General features: G+C 45.6%; 1 protein-coding gene across 1 annotated transcript in view; it reads left to right on the plus strand.

Moving 5' to 3' along the window:
• Positions 1-16,222, plus strand: part of LOC114647315 (uncharacterized) — a 60,614-nt gene that overhangs the window by 30,511 nt on the left and 13,881 nt on the right. The window contains exons 5-7 of the mRNA XM_028796003.2: positions 7,060-7,164; positions 7,713-7,736; positions 13,371-13,391. Coding sequence (XP_028651836.1) covers positions 7,060-7,164; positions 7,713-7,736; positions 13,371-13,391 — 150 coding nt within the window. The remainder of the gene's footprint in view (positions 1-7,059; positions 7,165-7,712; positions 7,737-13,370; positions 13,392-16,222) is intronic.

Consider the following 16,222-nt stretch of genomic DNA (forward strand, 5'->3'; position numbering starts at 1 on the left):
GTCTGGTTTTATCCCTTGGTCTAATTATACACCTTATTTTTTGGTTATCAAATAATTTAAGGTTTGCATCAAGACTAAATTTACTGGATGCCCCACAACAGGGATTATGGGTAATAGCTTCAGGATAGTAACAGGTGGAATAAACAACAGCCTGTGATTTAAGATCATATGACTGTGGCCTGGATGGTGGTCTAATCAGTCAGCCAGGCAGTTTTGCTGCCATATTTTGGGATAATACATAAGATAGGATGAAGACCATCTCTTTTGAAAAATCCAGGCCTTTCCCAAAAATCATCCCAATTGTTTACAAACGCTATGCTTTTATTTGCACACCAGGTTTCTAGACAGCAGTGAAGGGAACGCAATCTGCTATTAATCACATCACATCTATATAATCTTTGTAAGGGGACAGATACAACTAAATTCTGACATTTTCTTTTAGCTTTGGTGCACAGAGAGATGAAGTTCCTCTTTAATACCTCAGATTGCTGTAAATAAATGTCATTAGTGCTGACATGCAGCAATAAGGTAGATACTTCATCGTCGGTGACACGGTCCAATTTGGCCTCTATGTCAAAAATCTTGGCCCCTGTGAGGCATGTAGCATTAACTGCTGGTTTAACATAATTTGGAATTCTAACATTCCGCACTATGGAATTGCCAATTATGAGCACTTTCTTATTGTCAGTTTCCACAGGCGCGCTGTGGAGTGCTGAGAATCTGTTCTGGGTCCGAATTCGTGACCTGGGTGCTGAGGGACTAAATTTTGGCTTCTTAGACCCCTACCTTACTGTTACCCACTCGCCCTGTGGCTGAATTGGTGCTGCTGACTTCGGCTGTGCACTGACTACAGAGGCACCTGGAAAGACTGAAGCCGAATTAGAAGTAACTGAATTGTCTAAACAAATCGAGTCAATCCAATTTTCGGTTTGCCTAATTGCTATCAAGTTCCTAACACGGATCCTCCAATTTGTGTATTTTCCCGACCAACTCTAAATTAACTAAGCACTTTTGGCAGGTTGAACTGTCTACATTGTCGGCCGGAAAACCTGAACTGTACATGCTGCAGGATACACAACATTTAAACGTGCCCTCGACAGGCAGAGAACAGATAGAACTTACATTTAGCGCTGATATCATCTCCGTTTTTTAACTTCGGTGCTTTCAGCGATTTCTGCATTGGACTTGGATTTCAAACTGCCAGTTATTTCTCCTGGTCAGGTTTCGGCTTTACTTCAGTTGGATTTACTCGGGTGTTTGCGAAGGGCTACGTGCCTGTGGGAGACGCTGCTGCTCTGTGCTTACGCTCGCTGCTACTCAGAAGAGGTGGGGCCTGAAAGAGAGAAAGAGTTGTAAGAGAGAGAATGACACAGTCAGAGTTCTTCTTCATCTTCTTCTTCTTCTTTTGGCTGTTCCCATTAGGGGTTACTTTTTATTACTTCTTATTATGTTTTACTTTTTAACTTCTACTTTTACTTTTTACTATGTTTTATTAATCATTGGTATTTAAAATAGACAGTTGTAGTGAAATTTTCAAATAACTGATTTTCTGTCTATAATAACTAAGCACCAAACCCTCTTCCTCCCGCGCCCTGCATATTCTTTTATATATACGATACACCTGCAGAGTAGGTTAGAGATAATGGAAGTACAGTGGAACCTCGGGTCATGAACGTGTCTGAACACGTACAAATCGGGTTACCAAAAAGTTCGCCAAACTTTTGCATCTGTTCACGACCACACACACTCGGGTGACGAACAAGCCAGTTTCCCTTCCGGGTCATACACACTGATGATTTCCGCACGTGTTCAGTTTCTCCCTATGCATCCACTGTGAACTCTTTGTGCTCTATTTTGTTCCCCTTCCGGTTCGTACGCGCCGGTGATTTACGCACGTGTTCAGCCTCTCCCTGTACAGTATAGGGTGGTCCAGATCTAATTATGCAATTTTCATTACGCTATAACTTATTAAGTTTATTACATAGAAAATCACCAAAAAATCCTGGACCATCGAGAAGTATGCGAACTGACGACATGAAGAATCGTCTTCGTGACGAACTGGAATCGTCCCTGCATAAATCAAAGTCATCCAGACGATCTGGATCTGCATAATTAGATCTGGACTGCATCACGCAGAGGAACTTTGTGGTATAGCGGGTCCACAGCTCACGTCAAGAGGCCAGTTTTAAATAAATAATCGTCGCGCTACAGCTGCCATGTTCTCTTGATAAATAGAAGCGCGAGATGGCTAAAGGGAGGAAAAAGAAAAGAAAGACGGAGGTTGCGGAGTGCGGAAGTAAGCAGGAAGCAGTGTGAAAAGAACCGGTGTGAGTGAGCGAGCGAGCGCATGATTGCAGGCAGGCAGCTGGACAGTGAGCCCAAGCAGGGGTGTTTAGCCGACACTCGGTGGGGCTGAAGGAAGCGGTCGCTCCAGCTGAGCGATCAAGGAGCTGGAGTGACCAGAAGAAGGATGGCTGGCCACGTAAGGCCAAGAAGGCAGCGGAGGTCACCAGTTAAAGAATGTACCGGGCTTGTTTTTTAAAGAGACTGCTTCCAGCATTGTTTTAACCTCGTTGTATTTAATGAAGACTTTTTTCTATTGGATTTTAACCTCCACTTCACTTCTGTTTTTATGGGATTATTTATTTATTGAAGGATTCTGAAAGCACTGCACTTTATTTAATTTGGATTTTGTTTTTGATTGTTGTTTTGTTGATTTTAATAAAAGCACTTGGCACTTTTTGCACCATCCCCTTGCTCCATTGTAGTGCCTCACTGTCGTGCTCATCGGTAACATTACCGATGGTGACGGGATTAAGGGCTCCCGGAAGCGAGATGGGAGCATGCAGTGAACCCGCATTGTCACAGACTTTACCTCAAAACTGTAACCTCCTCTCCACCCAGTTTCCTCCTCACTTCCTTCATGCCAGAACTCGACTCCTGCAATGTTACTTTTCTTAGTTGTTTATGGTTAGTTTTTGTACGGATTTTTCAAATGTTCATTTTTTTTCCTTGTGCTTAAAACTCATTAAATAAAAGTGTTTACAGCGAGCGGTTTCATAAGGCTGTAGCGTGAACTCTTGCAATGTTAGTTTTTCTCTGTTCAAGGTTTTTCTCAGTGTTATTCAATGTTTTTACATTTACTTTGCTATTACACTGTGCATTCTATGGTATAATTAACTATTTTTTGTGCTTAAAAATCTTTGAAAAAAATATATTTACATACAGTGCATCCGGAAAGTATTCACAGCGCATCACTTTTTCCACATTTTGTTATGTTACAGCCTTATTCCAAAATGGATTAAATTCATTTTTTTTCCTCAGAATTTTACACACAACACCCCATAATGACAACGTGAAAAAAGTTTACTTGAGGTTTTTTGCAAATTTAATTAAAAATAAAAAGACTGAGAAATCCCATGTACATAAGTATTCACAGCCTTTGCTCAATACTTTGTCGATGCACCTTTGGCAGCAATTACAGCCTCAAGTCTTTTTGAATATGATGCCACAAGCTTGGCACACCTATCCTTGGCCAGCTTCACCCATTCCTCTTTGCAGCACCTCTCAAGCTCCATCAGGTTGGATGGGAAGCGTCGGTGCACAGCCATTTTAAAATCTCTCCAGAGATGTTCAATCAGATTCAAGTCTGGGCTCTGGCTGGGCCACTCAAGGACATTCACAGAGTTTTCCTGAAGCCACTCCTTTGATATCTTGGCTGTGTGCTTAGGGTCGATGTCCTGCTGAAAGATGAACCGTCGCCCCAGTCTGAGGTCAAGAGCGCTCTGGAGCAGGTTTTCATCCAAGATGTCTCTGTACATTGCTGCAGTCATCTTTCCCTTTATCCTGAATAGTCTCCCAGTTCCTGCTGCTGAAAAACATCCCCACAGCATGATGCTGCCACCACCATGCTTCACTGTAGGGATGGTGCCAGGTTTCCCCCAAAGGTGACGCCTGGCATTCACACCAAACAGTTCAATCTTTGTCTCATCAGACCAGAGAATTTTCTTTCTCATGGTCTGAGGGTCCTTCAGGTGCCTTTTGGCAAACTCCAGGCTGGCTGCCATGTGCCTTTTACTAAGGAGTAGCTTCCGTCTGGCCACTTTGCCATACAGGCCTGAGTTGGTGGATTGCTGCAGAGATGGTTGTCCTTCTGAAAGGTTCTCCTCTCTCCACAGAGGACCTCTGGAGCTCTGACAGAGTGACCATCAGGTTCTTGGTCACCTCCCTGACTAAGGCCCTTCTCCCCCCGATTGCTCAGTTTAGATGGCCCGGCCAGCTCTAGGAAGAGTCCTGGTGGTTTCGAACGTCTTCCACATACGGATGATGGAGGCCACTGTGCTCATTGGGACCTCCAAAGCAGCAGAAATTTTTCTGTAACCTTCCCCAGATTTGTGCCTCGAGACAATCCTGTCTCAGAGGTCTACAGACAATTCCTTTGACTTCATGCTTGTTTGTGCTCTGACATGAACTGTCAACTGTGGGACCTTATATAGACAGGTGTGTGCCTTTCCAAATCATGTCCAGTCAACTGAATTTACAACTGGTGGACTCCAATGAAGCTGCAGAAACATCTCAAGGATGATCAGGGGAAACAGGAGGCACCTGAGCTCAATTTTGAGCTTCATGGCAAAGGCTGTGAATACTTATGTACATGTGCTTTCTCAATTTTTTTGTTTTTAATAAATTTGCAAAAATCTCAAGTAAACTTTTTTCACATTGTCATTATGGGGTGTTGTGTGTAGAATTCTGAGGAAAAAAATGAATTTAATCCATTTTGGAATAAGGCTGTAACATAACAAAATGTGGAAAAAGTGATGCGCTGTGAATACTTTCCGGATGCACTGTAGGTGAGATGACAGAAGGGTGTAAATATTGTTTAGCTTTAAAAGTCGGAGACATGTAGATCATCTAATTTGTATTGCCATCAGGGAAAAGTAGTGTTTCTTCCCAATGAAGAGGCCTATCTGCGTAAATTAAAAGATTTGTTGTTTGGTAAAAGTGAAATCCACATATGAGAGCGGCAGAGACGCGAAGTTGGCGAGCGAAGCGAGCAGGGGGTGAAGCCCCCTAGTAATGTTTAATAAAGCACTTTACCTGGACTTTATGACTCCTAGTTCCACATTCCCAAGGTTTTCTTGGGCTTTTCCAACTAGTTCACAATCTGTTTTGGAACAGTGATGTCCAGAATATTGTGAGAGGACATGTAAGTAACACAGGTGACAAGATGAGTGAATCACAACATGTCACCACACAAGCCCACCTCACAGTCTGCAAAACTAGTGCAGCATCAGCTTTTGAAGATGACCAAAACTGGTGGTGCAGTGGTAGCGCTGCTGCTTTGCAGTAAGGAGATTGTGCGGCCTCCCTGTGCAGAGAGCACTATGAGTAGTGAGAAAAGTGCGATATAAGTGTAAAGAATTATTAAGACTGATTATGCGTCACCATCATCCCACCCCACCCCAAGTATCCAGCCTTTCTCCTTTCATAGGCTGTGGTGAAGACGTAAGAGATAATGGAGACTGGGATTGTGCATCCTCATCATCATCGTCCAGCACTGCCACATTCTGTGGGCTGCGGTGAGAAGTACTTGGAACGACCGCGTAGTCGACTGGGTTTTAGTGCCAGTGGCAACTGCATTTTAAATATTTAACTGAGCAAACCATTGTGCTTATTTGCGTAGGCCTTTTGTTTTCATGTTTAATATTGCAGTAGCAAACGTGTCCAGCAAAATACAGGGATGGGGAAAAGTAGGTTTACAGTTGTGAGTGTAATCTTGTATTAAGTGCACTGTGCCATTGTGATTGTCTTTTGAGTTAATAAAGCTATTGTAATAATCATAACCTGCATGTCTTTCCCATCCAAACAACTGTAAACCTACTTTTTCCCACTCCTGTATATCTGAGGAGAATTAGCTATTTGCATTTGTAAAAGTAAAAGTTGTCAGAAAATTTTACACTCAAGTAATGTAGAAATATTCTCAAAACTTATTCAAATACATGTAATGAGGAAGAAATTCTTCATTGTTGTATTCTTCAATGTTCTTCAAAATTCTTCATTACTATACAACACTTGAACCCAGGATCCTGCAGCCGTAAGATGGCATGCTATGGTGCAGGACTGGCACAATCTTGATCAGGGTTTCAGCTTCACACTGAGTCTGGAGACAGTGGGCATTGATTCTGTGCCAGTGCTATGCCATCCACAGTACCAGATGAAGTGCTCTGTAGCATCCATTCATCTTCCTAACCCACTTATCCAGGGCTGGGCCATATGATACCTGGGGCCTATTCTAGAAATCACTGTACACGAGGCAGGAATAATATCTGGATAGTGGGGCTAACACACACACACACACACACACACACACACACACACACACACACACACACACACACACACGCGCACACACCAGAGGCCAATTTGACTTTGCCAGTCCACCTAACCTGCATGTCTTTGGACTGTCGGAGGAAACTGGAGCACCCAGTGGACCCCCACATGGAAATGGAGAGAATATGTACACTGTGCTTCAGTTTCCTCCCACAGTCCAAAGACATGCAGGTTAAGTGGCTTGGCAATGCTGAATTGGCCAGAGGAACCCCATGTGGACATGGGGAGAACATATAAACTTACATTTACATTTCATTTATTTGCTCAGCAGACGCTTTTATCCAAACCCACTCATAAAAGAGGTCAACACGCTTGGGAAACATCAGTCTGGGGACTGTTTGGGGGCAAATATAATGAGACAAGGGTACAAAACTGAAGCTTCATGCAGGCAATGCTTGGGATACAAACCTCAGTTTCCTTACATGGAGACAGCAGTGCTGCCATTGTGCCACCATGCTGCTCCCTGTTAGTGCCTATGAAATGGCAAAACAGGAACAAAAATGGATGGATCGAAATGGATGTAGTGCCAGTAAAGCACATCGGGTAAGGCCTATACCTCCTTTTGGAGATACTCACAGGATTGTGACGTGACAGTGTGGACCCTCACACCCAACAGACAGAACACCCACACCTGTAGTGCCAGTGCCTCATTTTGTCTTCTACTTGCAGGACACATCATTAGTGATTGGCCTAGCGGTTGGCATTCCCATCTCTGTGATCGTCGTTGCTGCGGTGGTCACAACCGTTATTATCATCACTAAAAGACGACGACAGGTAAGTCTTCTGTTTTTAGGGGAATACCAAATGCCCATTGTCAGACTTGGCAGGCCACTGAATGGCAAGGAGGGCCAATTAAGTAGGTGGACCACTAAAGATGGCACTCATTGAATCCAACTGTGAGCCCCTCTTGTTTCTCTTTTGAGATTTCTGTGCAAATGACCTTATTATGACAATAAAGTGGACAGCTTAACCCTCCCAGATCTTGGCACCATTCCGTGTCATCCTTCCTCCATTTATAAAGCCATCATATTCTGCTGTCTCAGTTGCTCCCCTTCTCCTCCATTTTGTTTGCCAACTTCTGAGTTTTACTGATTCCCTCATTGGATTCTGGGAAGTCCTTGTGGGCTAAAATGGTGCTGAGCGGTGTATTGTCACACAGTAAGGGGGTCTCCATCTCATTCTGTATTTCTGCAACGTGTGGTTGAGTTGCACCCCGGTCGCCCCTAATATGTTCCTACCATTGAGGGGGTCAGAATAAAGATGGGCAGCCTGCTTCACCTCCATACCCTCCTTGCTCACCTTTGTCTCCCTTTCTCTTCTAGAATCTGCCGCAGGCCCCCAAGCAGGTATGTATGCCGCATTGTGCATGTCGTGTTACGCGTGTCACTTTGGTGACTGTCATGTAAGCTGAGATTGAAATCATTGCTCACATGTATTGTGTGACTGGCATAGAAGAGCGCCCCTAATGGGGCGCATGTGCATAGGTTGTGTGAGAGCTAGGCCAAACACCATCAAACTGACACCAGTACTTCTATAAAACACCTGTTTATTTACAGTTTTGCACACACACAGTGCCCCGCACCAATCACCCTTACTCAGGCCTTTCAATGTCCGTGGGCTGCCTTTCTTCCCTCCGTTACTGGAGCTTCATCCTCCTCCAGCTCCCGACTCTCGCTCTTTGACTGTAGGAAGGCAGCCCATTTTATAGTCACCCAAACGTGCTCCAGGTGCTCGCTGACGTTCTTCCCCTGGTATGGCAGAAGTGCCGCATGAGCACCCTGAAGTACTCTGGGCGTTGCTGGAAGGTCCTTCCTCCACCTTCCCAGGTGTGGCGGAAGTGTCGATCTCCCGAGCTTTATGAGGCTTTGGGCACCCCTGGCGGTAGTCACGGGTTTGAGCCTCCATGCTACTTCCCCGTGGTCCCCTTGCTATCCAGGGTGGTTGCCCCCTCGTGGCCTGGGGGACGTATAGATCTCCTTCCTGGTGTCCCGGCTGGGTCTGCCCCCCAGCCTCCTGCCACAGTTGATAGATGAGTGGGACCCTTCTGACATTCTCACAAATCAGTTGGCCTCAAATACCCAAAGTCAGGCACCCAGACTGAACTGTCCTGAGTAGGAGCCATTAAACATCAGAATGTTAGTGGGAGAACAAATGAGGCTCAACAGCTTGGGGAAACTGGCAACCCTTCGAACCCGAAGGCAACCATTAAAATCGATTTTCTTTGAGGTCTTTGAAATAGCAATGATGGGGAATACAAACAACTAGAAGCAGGCCGAGGTGTCTAATGAAGCAATGCAACCCACCTACATTATGGTGACCTGAAATGGAGGGCCCATGTCAGTGGCGCAGCTAGCTTGCTGAAGGCCCCCTGTGCAGTGCCCTGAGGTGGGCTCCTCCTGTCATAACGGTTAGCAGTTTATTCGCAACTAGACCCTAGGGGTCGGCTGGGCAGTGGCGTCCGCGTCACCATCAGATCACACACTGGTGACGTATAAACTGGCTCTCGAAATGGAGTTTGTAGTAACTTTTATAATCGCTTTATTACAGCAGCTGTAAGTTAGCAAAAATAAAATAAATTGTGAGAATGGAATGTGGGTGATGTGAGTAGTAGTAGTACATAAATATATGTAAGATGTGGACCCGCTTGCTTTTCCAAGACAACTTTGTGAAGGAAGATGATTAAAATGTAACATAAGCTAGAAAGTAGAAACTGTTCTGTGCTATAAAATGAAGCCATTTCAGTTTGTAACAAATTAAAATGACAACACCGGTTGACAGGATACTACTACACAATAGATCTGTTTTACACAAGTTCTGGGAAAATGGACGTCATAAACTGAGGTGTCAGTGGTTCCAAGAAATTTGCCTTGTCGGTAGGAGATTGCTTGGTCATATACGTTGTGACAGTTTGAGACACTGTCGTCCTCTTGAACCCTCTGAGTTGACTCCAGACTCCAGGTAAAAGTCCAATAATTATATTTATTCGGACAATACAGTGCACAAAGCACCTACACTCCACAATTCTCATATAATTAATAAACAATACTCCAATCAATAAACAATAACCAATCCTCCACTCCTAGACGATTAGCCACCCTGCCTCCCAACTCATCTCAATGTCTGGGATTTGCCATCGTCCTTTTATATTCCCTGACCCGGAAGTGGTTCCAACCCTAAAGTCCATGTGACTTTCTATCACTTCCGGGTCAGGCAAAAACTTCTTTTTCTTCAGCCCGGAAGTATATCATTTCTTCCATTTCCGTGAGTTGGAAATACTTCCGGGCTATATGGAAAATATAAATCTCTGGGCCTCCCTGCAGTGACTCGTGGCGGCCCCGACGTTATCCAGCAGGGTTGTGTATTAAAACTCCATAGTCCATGATGCCCTGCTGGAATTTGGGGACCTTCCATGCTGCTGGGAGGACTCCATCTAGCGGCCTGGAGGTGTGGACCGGAATATTCGGCCGGCCATCCCTCACAACGTATATTGCTTGTTTGTCTTTAGTAGTTTCTCCATTTTTAACGGTTTTAGCAGATAGCACCTGATCTGAAGCCTTTGTATCGCTACTTCTAGACTTGGTAGTTGCAACCATTTCACTCACTGCACTGTCTGCATAATCTGCTTGCGACCATTGCAATGATTCACCAGCATCAGCATTCTCAGTTACCACCGCTGGCCCTTGCTTAGTTTTGAGAAAGGACGAAATCTTGGTGAGCTTAGCGTTTTCCAATTCCTATTGCAGGTGCACCGTGTAGTAGCAACACTCAATGTTTGCTGGATCCGCTGCTACTGGCTGACATGGCGTTGTTTGGCGAGAGTATAAACAGAGTCATGTTGTTCAAATATTCAGCATTTGCCGACTAACAGGGACCATAACTTAACAACAGAATTGCTATGATTAACTGTTTACGAGTTCGAATTGCGAAAACTGCTGACATCAAATCAAAGTACAAAAGTAACAATTATTTATGATAATAATGTATATTTACAATAATAACAAAACACCGCTCGGGTTCAGATCAGGGGGGCCATTCCTCCCAATCACGCCCTTCCAGGTCTCTTCGACCACATCCCGAGGGAGGTGGGGGACATTGAGTCCGAATGGGCCATGTTCCGTGCCTCTATTGTTGAGGCAGCTGACCGGAGCTGTGGCCGTAAGGTGGTCAGTGCCTGTCGTGGCGGCAATCCCCGAACCCGCTGGTGGACACCGGCGGTGAAGGATGCCGTCAAGCTGAAGAAGGAGTCCTACAGGACCCTTTTGTCCTGTGGGACCCCGGAGGCAGCTGATAGGTACCGGCAGGCCAAGCGGAATGCGGCTTTGGTGGTTGCTGAGGCAAAAACTCGGGCGTGGGAGGAGTTTGGGGAGGCCATGGAGAATGACTTTCGGACGGCTTCGAGGAGATTCTGGTCCACCATCCGGCGTCTCAGGAAGGGGAAGCAGTGCAGTGTCAACACTGTATATGGTGGGGATGGTGCGCTGCTGACCTCGACTCGGGATGTTGTGGGTCGGTGGGGGGAATACTTCGAAGACCTCCTCAATCCCATTAACATGCCTTCCAATGAGGAAGCAGAGCCTGGGGACTCAGAGGTGGGCTCCCCCATCTCTGGGACTGAGGTCACCGAGGTGGTCAAAAAACTCCTTGGTGGTAGGGCCCAGGGGGTGGATGAGATACGCCCGGAGTTCCTCAAGGCTCTGGATGTTGTAGGACTGTCTTGGCTGACACGCCTCTGCAACATCGCATGGACATCAGGAACAGTGCCTCTGGATTGGCAGACCGGGGTGGTGGTCCCCCTCTTTAAGAAGGAGGATCGGAGGGTGTGTTCCAACTACAGAGGGATCACACTCCTCAGCCTCCCTGGAAAAGTCTATTCAGGGGTCCTGGAGAGGAGGGTCCGTCGGATAGTCGAGCCTCGGATTCAGGAGGAACAGTGTGGTTTTCGTCCTGGTCGCGGAACAGTGGACCAGCTCTATACCCTTAGCAGGGTCCTGGAGGGTGCATGGGAGTTTGCCCAACCAGTCTACATGTGTTTTGTGGACTTAGAAAAGGCATTCGACCGTGTCCCTCGGGGAATCCTGTGGGGGGTACTCCGAGAGTATGGGGTACCGGCCCCCCTGATAAGGGCTGTTCAGTCCCTGTACGATCGGTGCCAGAGCTTGGTCCGCATTGCCGGTAGTAAGTCGAACCCGTTTCCAGTGAGAGTTGGACTCCGCCAGGGCTGCCCTTTGTCACCGATTCTGTTCATATCTTTTATGGACAGAATTTCTAGGCGCAGCCAGGGTGTTGAGAGGGTCCAGTTTGGTGGGCTCAGGATTGGGTCACTGCTTTTTGCAGATGATGTTGTCCTGTTTGCTTCATCAGGCCGTGATCTTCAGCTCTCTCTGGATCGGTTCGCAGCCGAGTGTGAAGCGGCTGGGATGAGAATCAGCACCTCCAAATCCGAGACCATGGCCCTCAGCCGGAAAAGGGTGGAGTGCCCTCTCAGGGTTGGTAGCGAGATCCTGCCCCAAGTGGAGGAGTTCAAGTATCTCGGGGTCTTGTTCACGAGTGAGGGAAGAATGGAGCGTGAGATCGACAGGCGGATCGGTGCGGCATCCGCAGTAATGCGGGCATTGCATCGGTCTGTCGTGGTGAAAAAGGAGCTGAGCCGCAAGGCGAAGCTCTCAATTTACCAGTCGATCTATGTTCCTACCCTCACCTATGGTCATGAGCTATGGGTAGTGACCGAAAGAACGAGATCGCGAATACAAGCGGCTGAAATGAGTTTCCTCCGCAGGGTGTCTGGGCTTTCCCTTAAAGATAGGGTGAGAAGCTCAGTCATCCGGGAGGGGCTCAGAGTAGAGCCGCTGCTCCTCCGCATCGAGAGTTGTCAGATGAGGTGGCTCGGGCATCTGATCAGGATGCCTCCTGGACGCCTCCCTGGTGAGGTGTTCTGGGCACGTCCAACCGGGAGGAGGCCCCTGGGAAGACCCAGGACACGCTGGAGGGACTATGTCTCTCGACTGGCCTGGGAACGCCTTGGGATTCTCCCGGAAGCGCTAGAAGAAGTGGCCGGGGAGAGGGAAGTCTGGGCATCTCTGCTCAAGCTGCTGCCCCCGCGACCCGACCTCGGATAAGCGGGAGACAATGGATGGATGGATGGATGGTTGTATATTTACACTATTCATGTGACGTCCTTCAAAACTTGCTCCGTTCAAAGGTCACCAAATTTGGGAATGTGCACTTCTCTGTAAGGCAGGCTAGGACGTGTTGTGCCTCCGATTAGACTCCAAGCCTTCGAACTCCTGAAGTCTAAATTCGTGTAAACTCTAGGCCTGCCGAATATTTAATATCATCATGGATTGGATTGGACTTGCCTGGTGATGGTGTGGCACTGAAACTGTGAATTATTAATGCAATGAACTGTGCAAGTGATTTAAGTTATTTAATTTTTTTAAATCTATAAGGCCCCAAGTGGGCCCCCCAAGCTCGTAGGCCCTTTGAACAATCTGCACAATCCATTGCTACGCCACAGGCCCATGTATAAAAAGTGCTGTCATTTCTACATGATGTGACCAAAATGTCTGCAAATCCCCTTAAATGAAAGTCCGCAATGTCTGAATTTTTTGATTTGAAATTTTAAACTTTGGAGCAAAGGGGAAAATCAAGAAAAAAAATGTGTCTTTGTCCCAAATATTATGAAGGGCACTGCTGGATATTTTTCACCCCTGCTCCAATTTGGTCTGGACCCAGCGGTACTGTAAGAGAGGGGGTCTATCATGTCTTTCCTGTCTAGTGTGGAGCTCCACACCTTCCAGTAGCTGCAGCCAGATGCTCTTGGGTGGCATTGCCGTCTAAGCTGAGAAATGGGTGAACAGTTGAGATTTACAAATGGCTGTGGATAAGAGACGGCCAAACTAATACAAATAACAATAGCAGTTCTTATGCCTTCAATGTTTCCGCCATTAAAACTCCTTCTTCTTCTTTTTATTTTGTCACAGTCCACAGACCCAGAGAGTCAGGTAAGTTGCCTTTCTTGTAGAGTGATTTACATTTCAAATACACTTAGGGGTCTTTCTCTTCTATTATTTTCTCCAAACATAATAATTGGGTAGAATCAGCATGGCAGCCGCTGTCACCACTGCCTTCCCAGCCTCCCGTCCGAATGAGCACTTGGCATTTTAACGCCCTCACCAACACTACTTACATGGGCCGTGTTACCGGAACATTTGGGGAGAGGCTGTCAGCAAACCAAAAATGAAGTTTACCAAAATTGCTGTAAAGGGCCTTGAAAGGTGCTGTAATAAAATCAGAAGACACTCTAGGGGCGTCACTTCACCTGCTGTCTAGAGAAACGTAGATGTCCGAGGATTATTGGGAGAGAATGAAAAAGCCGGGACATGGTATCAAAGTCAGGGAGAAAAATGGGTCAAAACCGGGAGAACAAAAAATAACAAGGCAACCAGGAATCAAAGGGCAAGACATTAATCAGATGTCGTGGGCAAAAATGACAGTCAAAAAGCCAAAGAGGAACGTAACGCTAGGGCCCACCTAGAAAAGAAGCTAACTACTGTATGCAAAGCAAGACGTCCACAAAGTGGTAACGCAGGTACTATGTTGGCGTTTTCAAACAAGAATGATCTCCTTCCACACTACCATTATCTCATCGTTTACAAAAGTATCTCCGTCCACACTGAAATGAGTGAAAACACAGATGACAGAGTCGTAAGCCTACATTTGCTGTACGTTTAGCGTACCCGACAGTCCTTAAAGCGATGGTGACGCCAGCAGCCATGAAATTTATCACAAAACTAAAGAGACAGGTGAATTATTTGTCTTTTGGAGATTGTGTTCAGCAGTCAAACTGTACAAATTTAGATGAATACAGGTAAGCAACACAACACGCGACATGTAAAGCAACTCCTCCATGTCTGCTATGGTGGAATATTTTTTTTTCCATGAAGTGTGACCAATCAGGAAATGAGACGATCTAATAAACATCCAATCAGAGAAGGGCCATGAAATGAACAAATCAGAGTGCGATTAGAGTCTGCATTTTAAAAAAAAATTGTGATTTCACCCGTCCACAACGTAATGCTGAGCTGACCTTTTCAGAAGTGTACGGAGGCTGAGGTGTTGTGGACGGAAGGCTAAAGCTGAGACTAACATCTGCATTTTTAAATTAAAATGCAGCAGTGTGCCTGGGGGTGGGAGATTAACACCAACGCAAATTTATAATGTACTGGTCACGAAATGACAAAAATACTCCCCGGGTAACATGACACGAGTCAACAGGGTCACAAAAACAAATAAAACTTGTCCAAAATTAACCAAAATGAAAGTCAGCATCAAAAACTGAATCTGTATCAAAAACTATAAAGTTAAAAAAAATAAAACGTAATGAGCCTATCATTACCCCTGCCAGTGCTGACATTGTGATCAGGAACACATACTGTGAAAATACGGGATTGGCTGCTGTATGCAGCAACGGTAAAGTGCAGCGAGAACTGGACGATCATTACACCAAGTAAAGGCACTATATGAAAGTACAGGGTGGTTTAGATAGATAGATAGATAGATAGATAGATAGATAGATAGATAGATAGATAGATAGATAGATAGATAGATAGATAGATAGATAGATAGATAGATAGATAGTGAAAGGTGCTATATAAGATAGATAGATAAACACACACACCCCAGAATTGTAAGAGGGAAGAACGTTTAAAAAAAAGAAAATTTCTTGGTTGTCACGTGAGGCATCATGCAGATGTATTGCTGTTGGTATAAAGGAGCCCCACACACTTCTGCTGAATGATTCTTTGGCTGAAAGTCCTCAGTGTTGGTGTGTCAGAGAGAGGATGTGTAGCATTGTTCATAATGGCACTCAGTTTTTCTTCAATCTGTTCTTCACTACTACCTCTAGCAGGTCGATAATGCATACCAGAACTGAGTCCACCCTTTTAATTAGCTTGTTGATTTGGTGAGCCCCTCTTGAAGTGATGTTACCAGCCCAGCACACCACAGCATAGAAAATCACACTGATCATCAGAAGAGTTGTAGAAGATGTGAAGGATGTCACTTCTCACATTAAATGAACGCAGTCTCCTAAGGAAGAAGAGCCTGCTGTGCCCTTTCCTACACAGCTCCACTGTGTTCCTCTGTTATTGATGTGAACCCCCAAGTACTCGTAAGAGTGGACCACCTCTGCATCCACTCTCTGAATAGTGACCAGACATATAGACTCTTTGTTGTGGAGAAAGTCAATAGTCAGTTCCTTGGTTTTGCTGATGTTAAGTTATAGATAATTCTCTTTGCAAAGTTCTCCACCTGACTCCTCTCCTCCATCTCATCCCCTTTATCAATACCCCACAAGTTCAGAATCATCTGAGAATTTCTGCAGGTGACTTAACCTGCTGTTATATTTCTAGTCAGAGGTGCAGAGAGAAGCAGCCAAGCCTGTTCCTTGTGGTGCTCCAGTCTTGCCCACAAACTGTGGTCTGCTTGACAGAGAGTCCATTATCAGGACACCACAGGATCATCCATCTGCATGTCCCTGAGTTTACCCCTTAACAGGGATGGTTGGATGGTACTGAAGACACTGGAGAAATTAAAAAACAGAATCCTCAGAGTGCTGCCCACGTTGTCCAGGTAAGAACAAGCCTTGTCGAGAAGATAGATAATTGTATCCTACACTCCAGTCTTTGTCAGATAGGCAGACTGCAGTGGGCCCAGGTGGTTCACCACAAGAGGCTTCATACAATCCAGGACCAGCCACTCAAAGGTCTTCATAAAGTGAAATGTAAATGCCAGTGCCGGATTAACCAATAGGCACATGTAGCATATGCTACGG

The sequence above is a fragment of the Erpetoichthys calabaricus genome, chromosome 2, assembly GCF_900747795.2.
Source record: "Erpetoichthys calabaricus chromosome 2, fErpCal1.3, whole genome shotgun sequence".
NCBI lineage: Eukaryota > Metazoa > Chordata > Cladistia > Polypteriformes > Polypteridae > Erpetoichthys > Erpetoichthys calabaricus.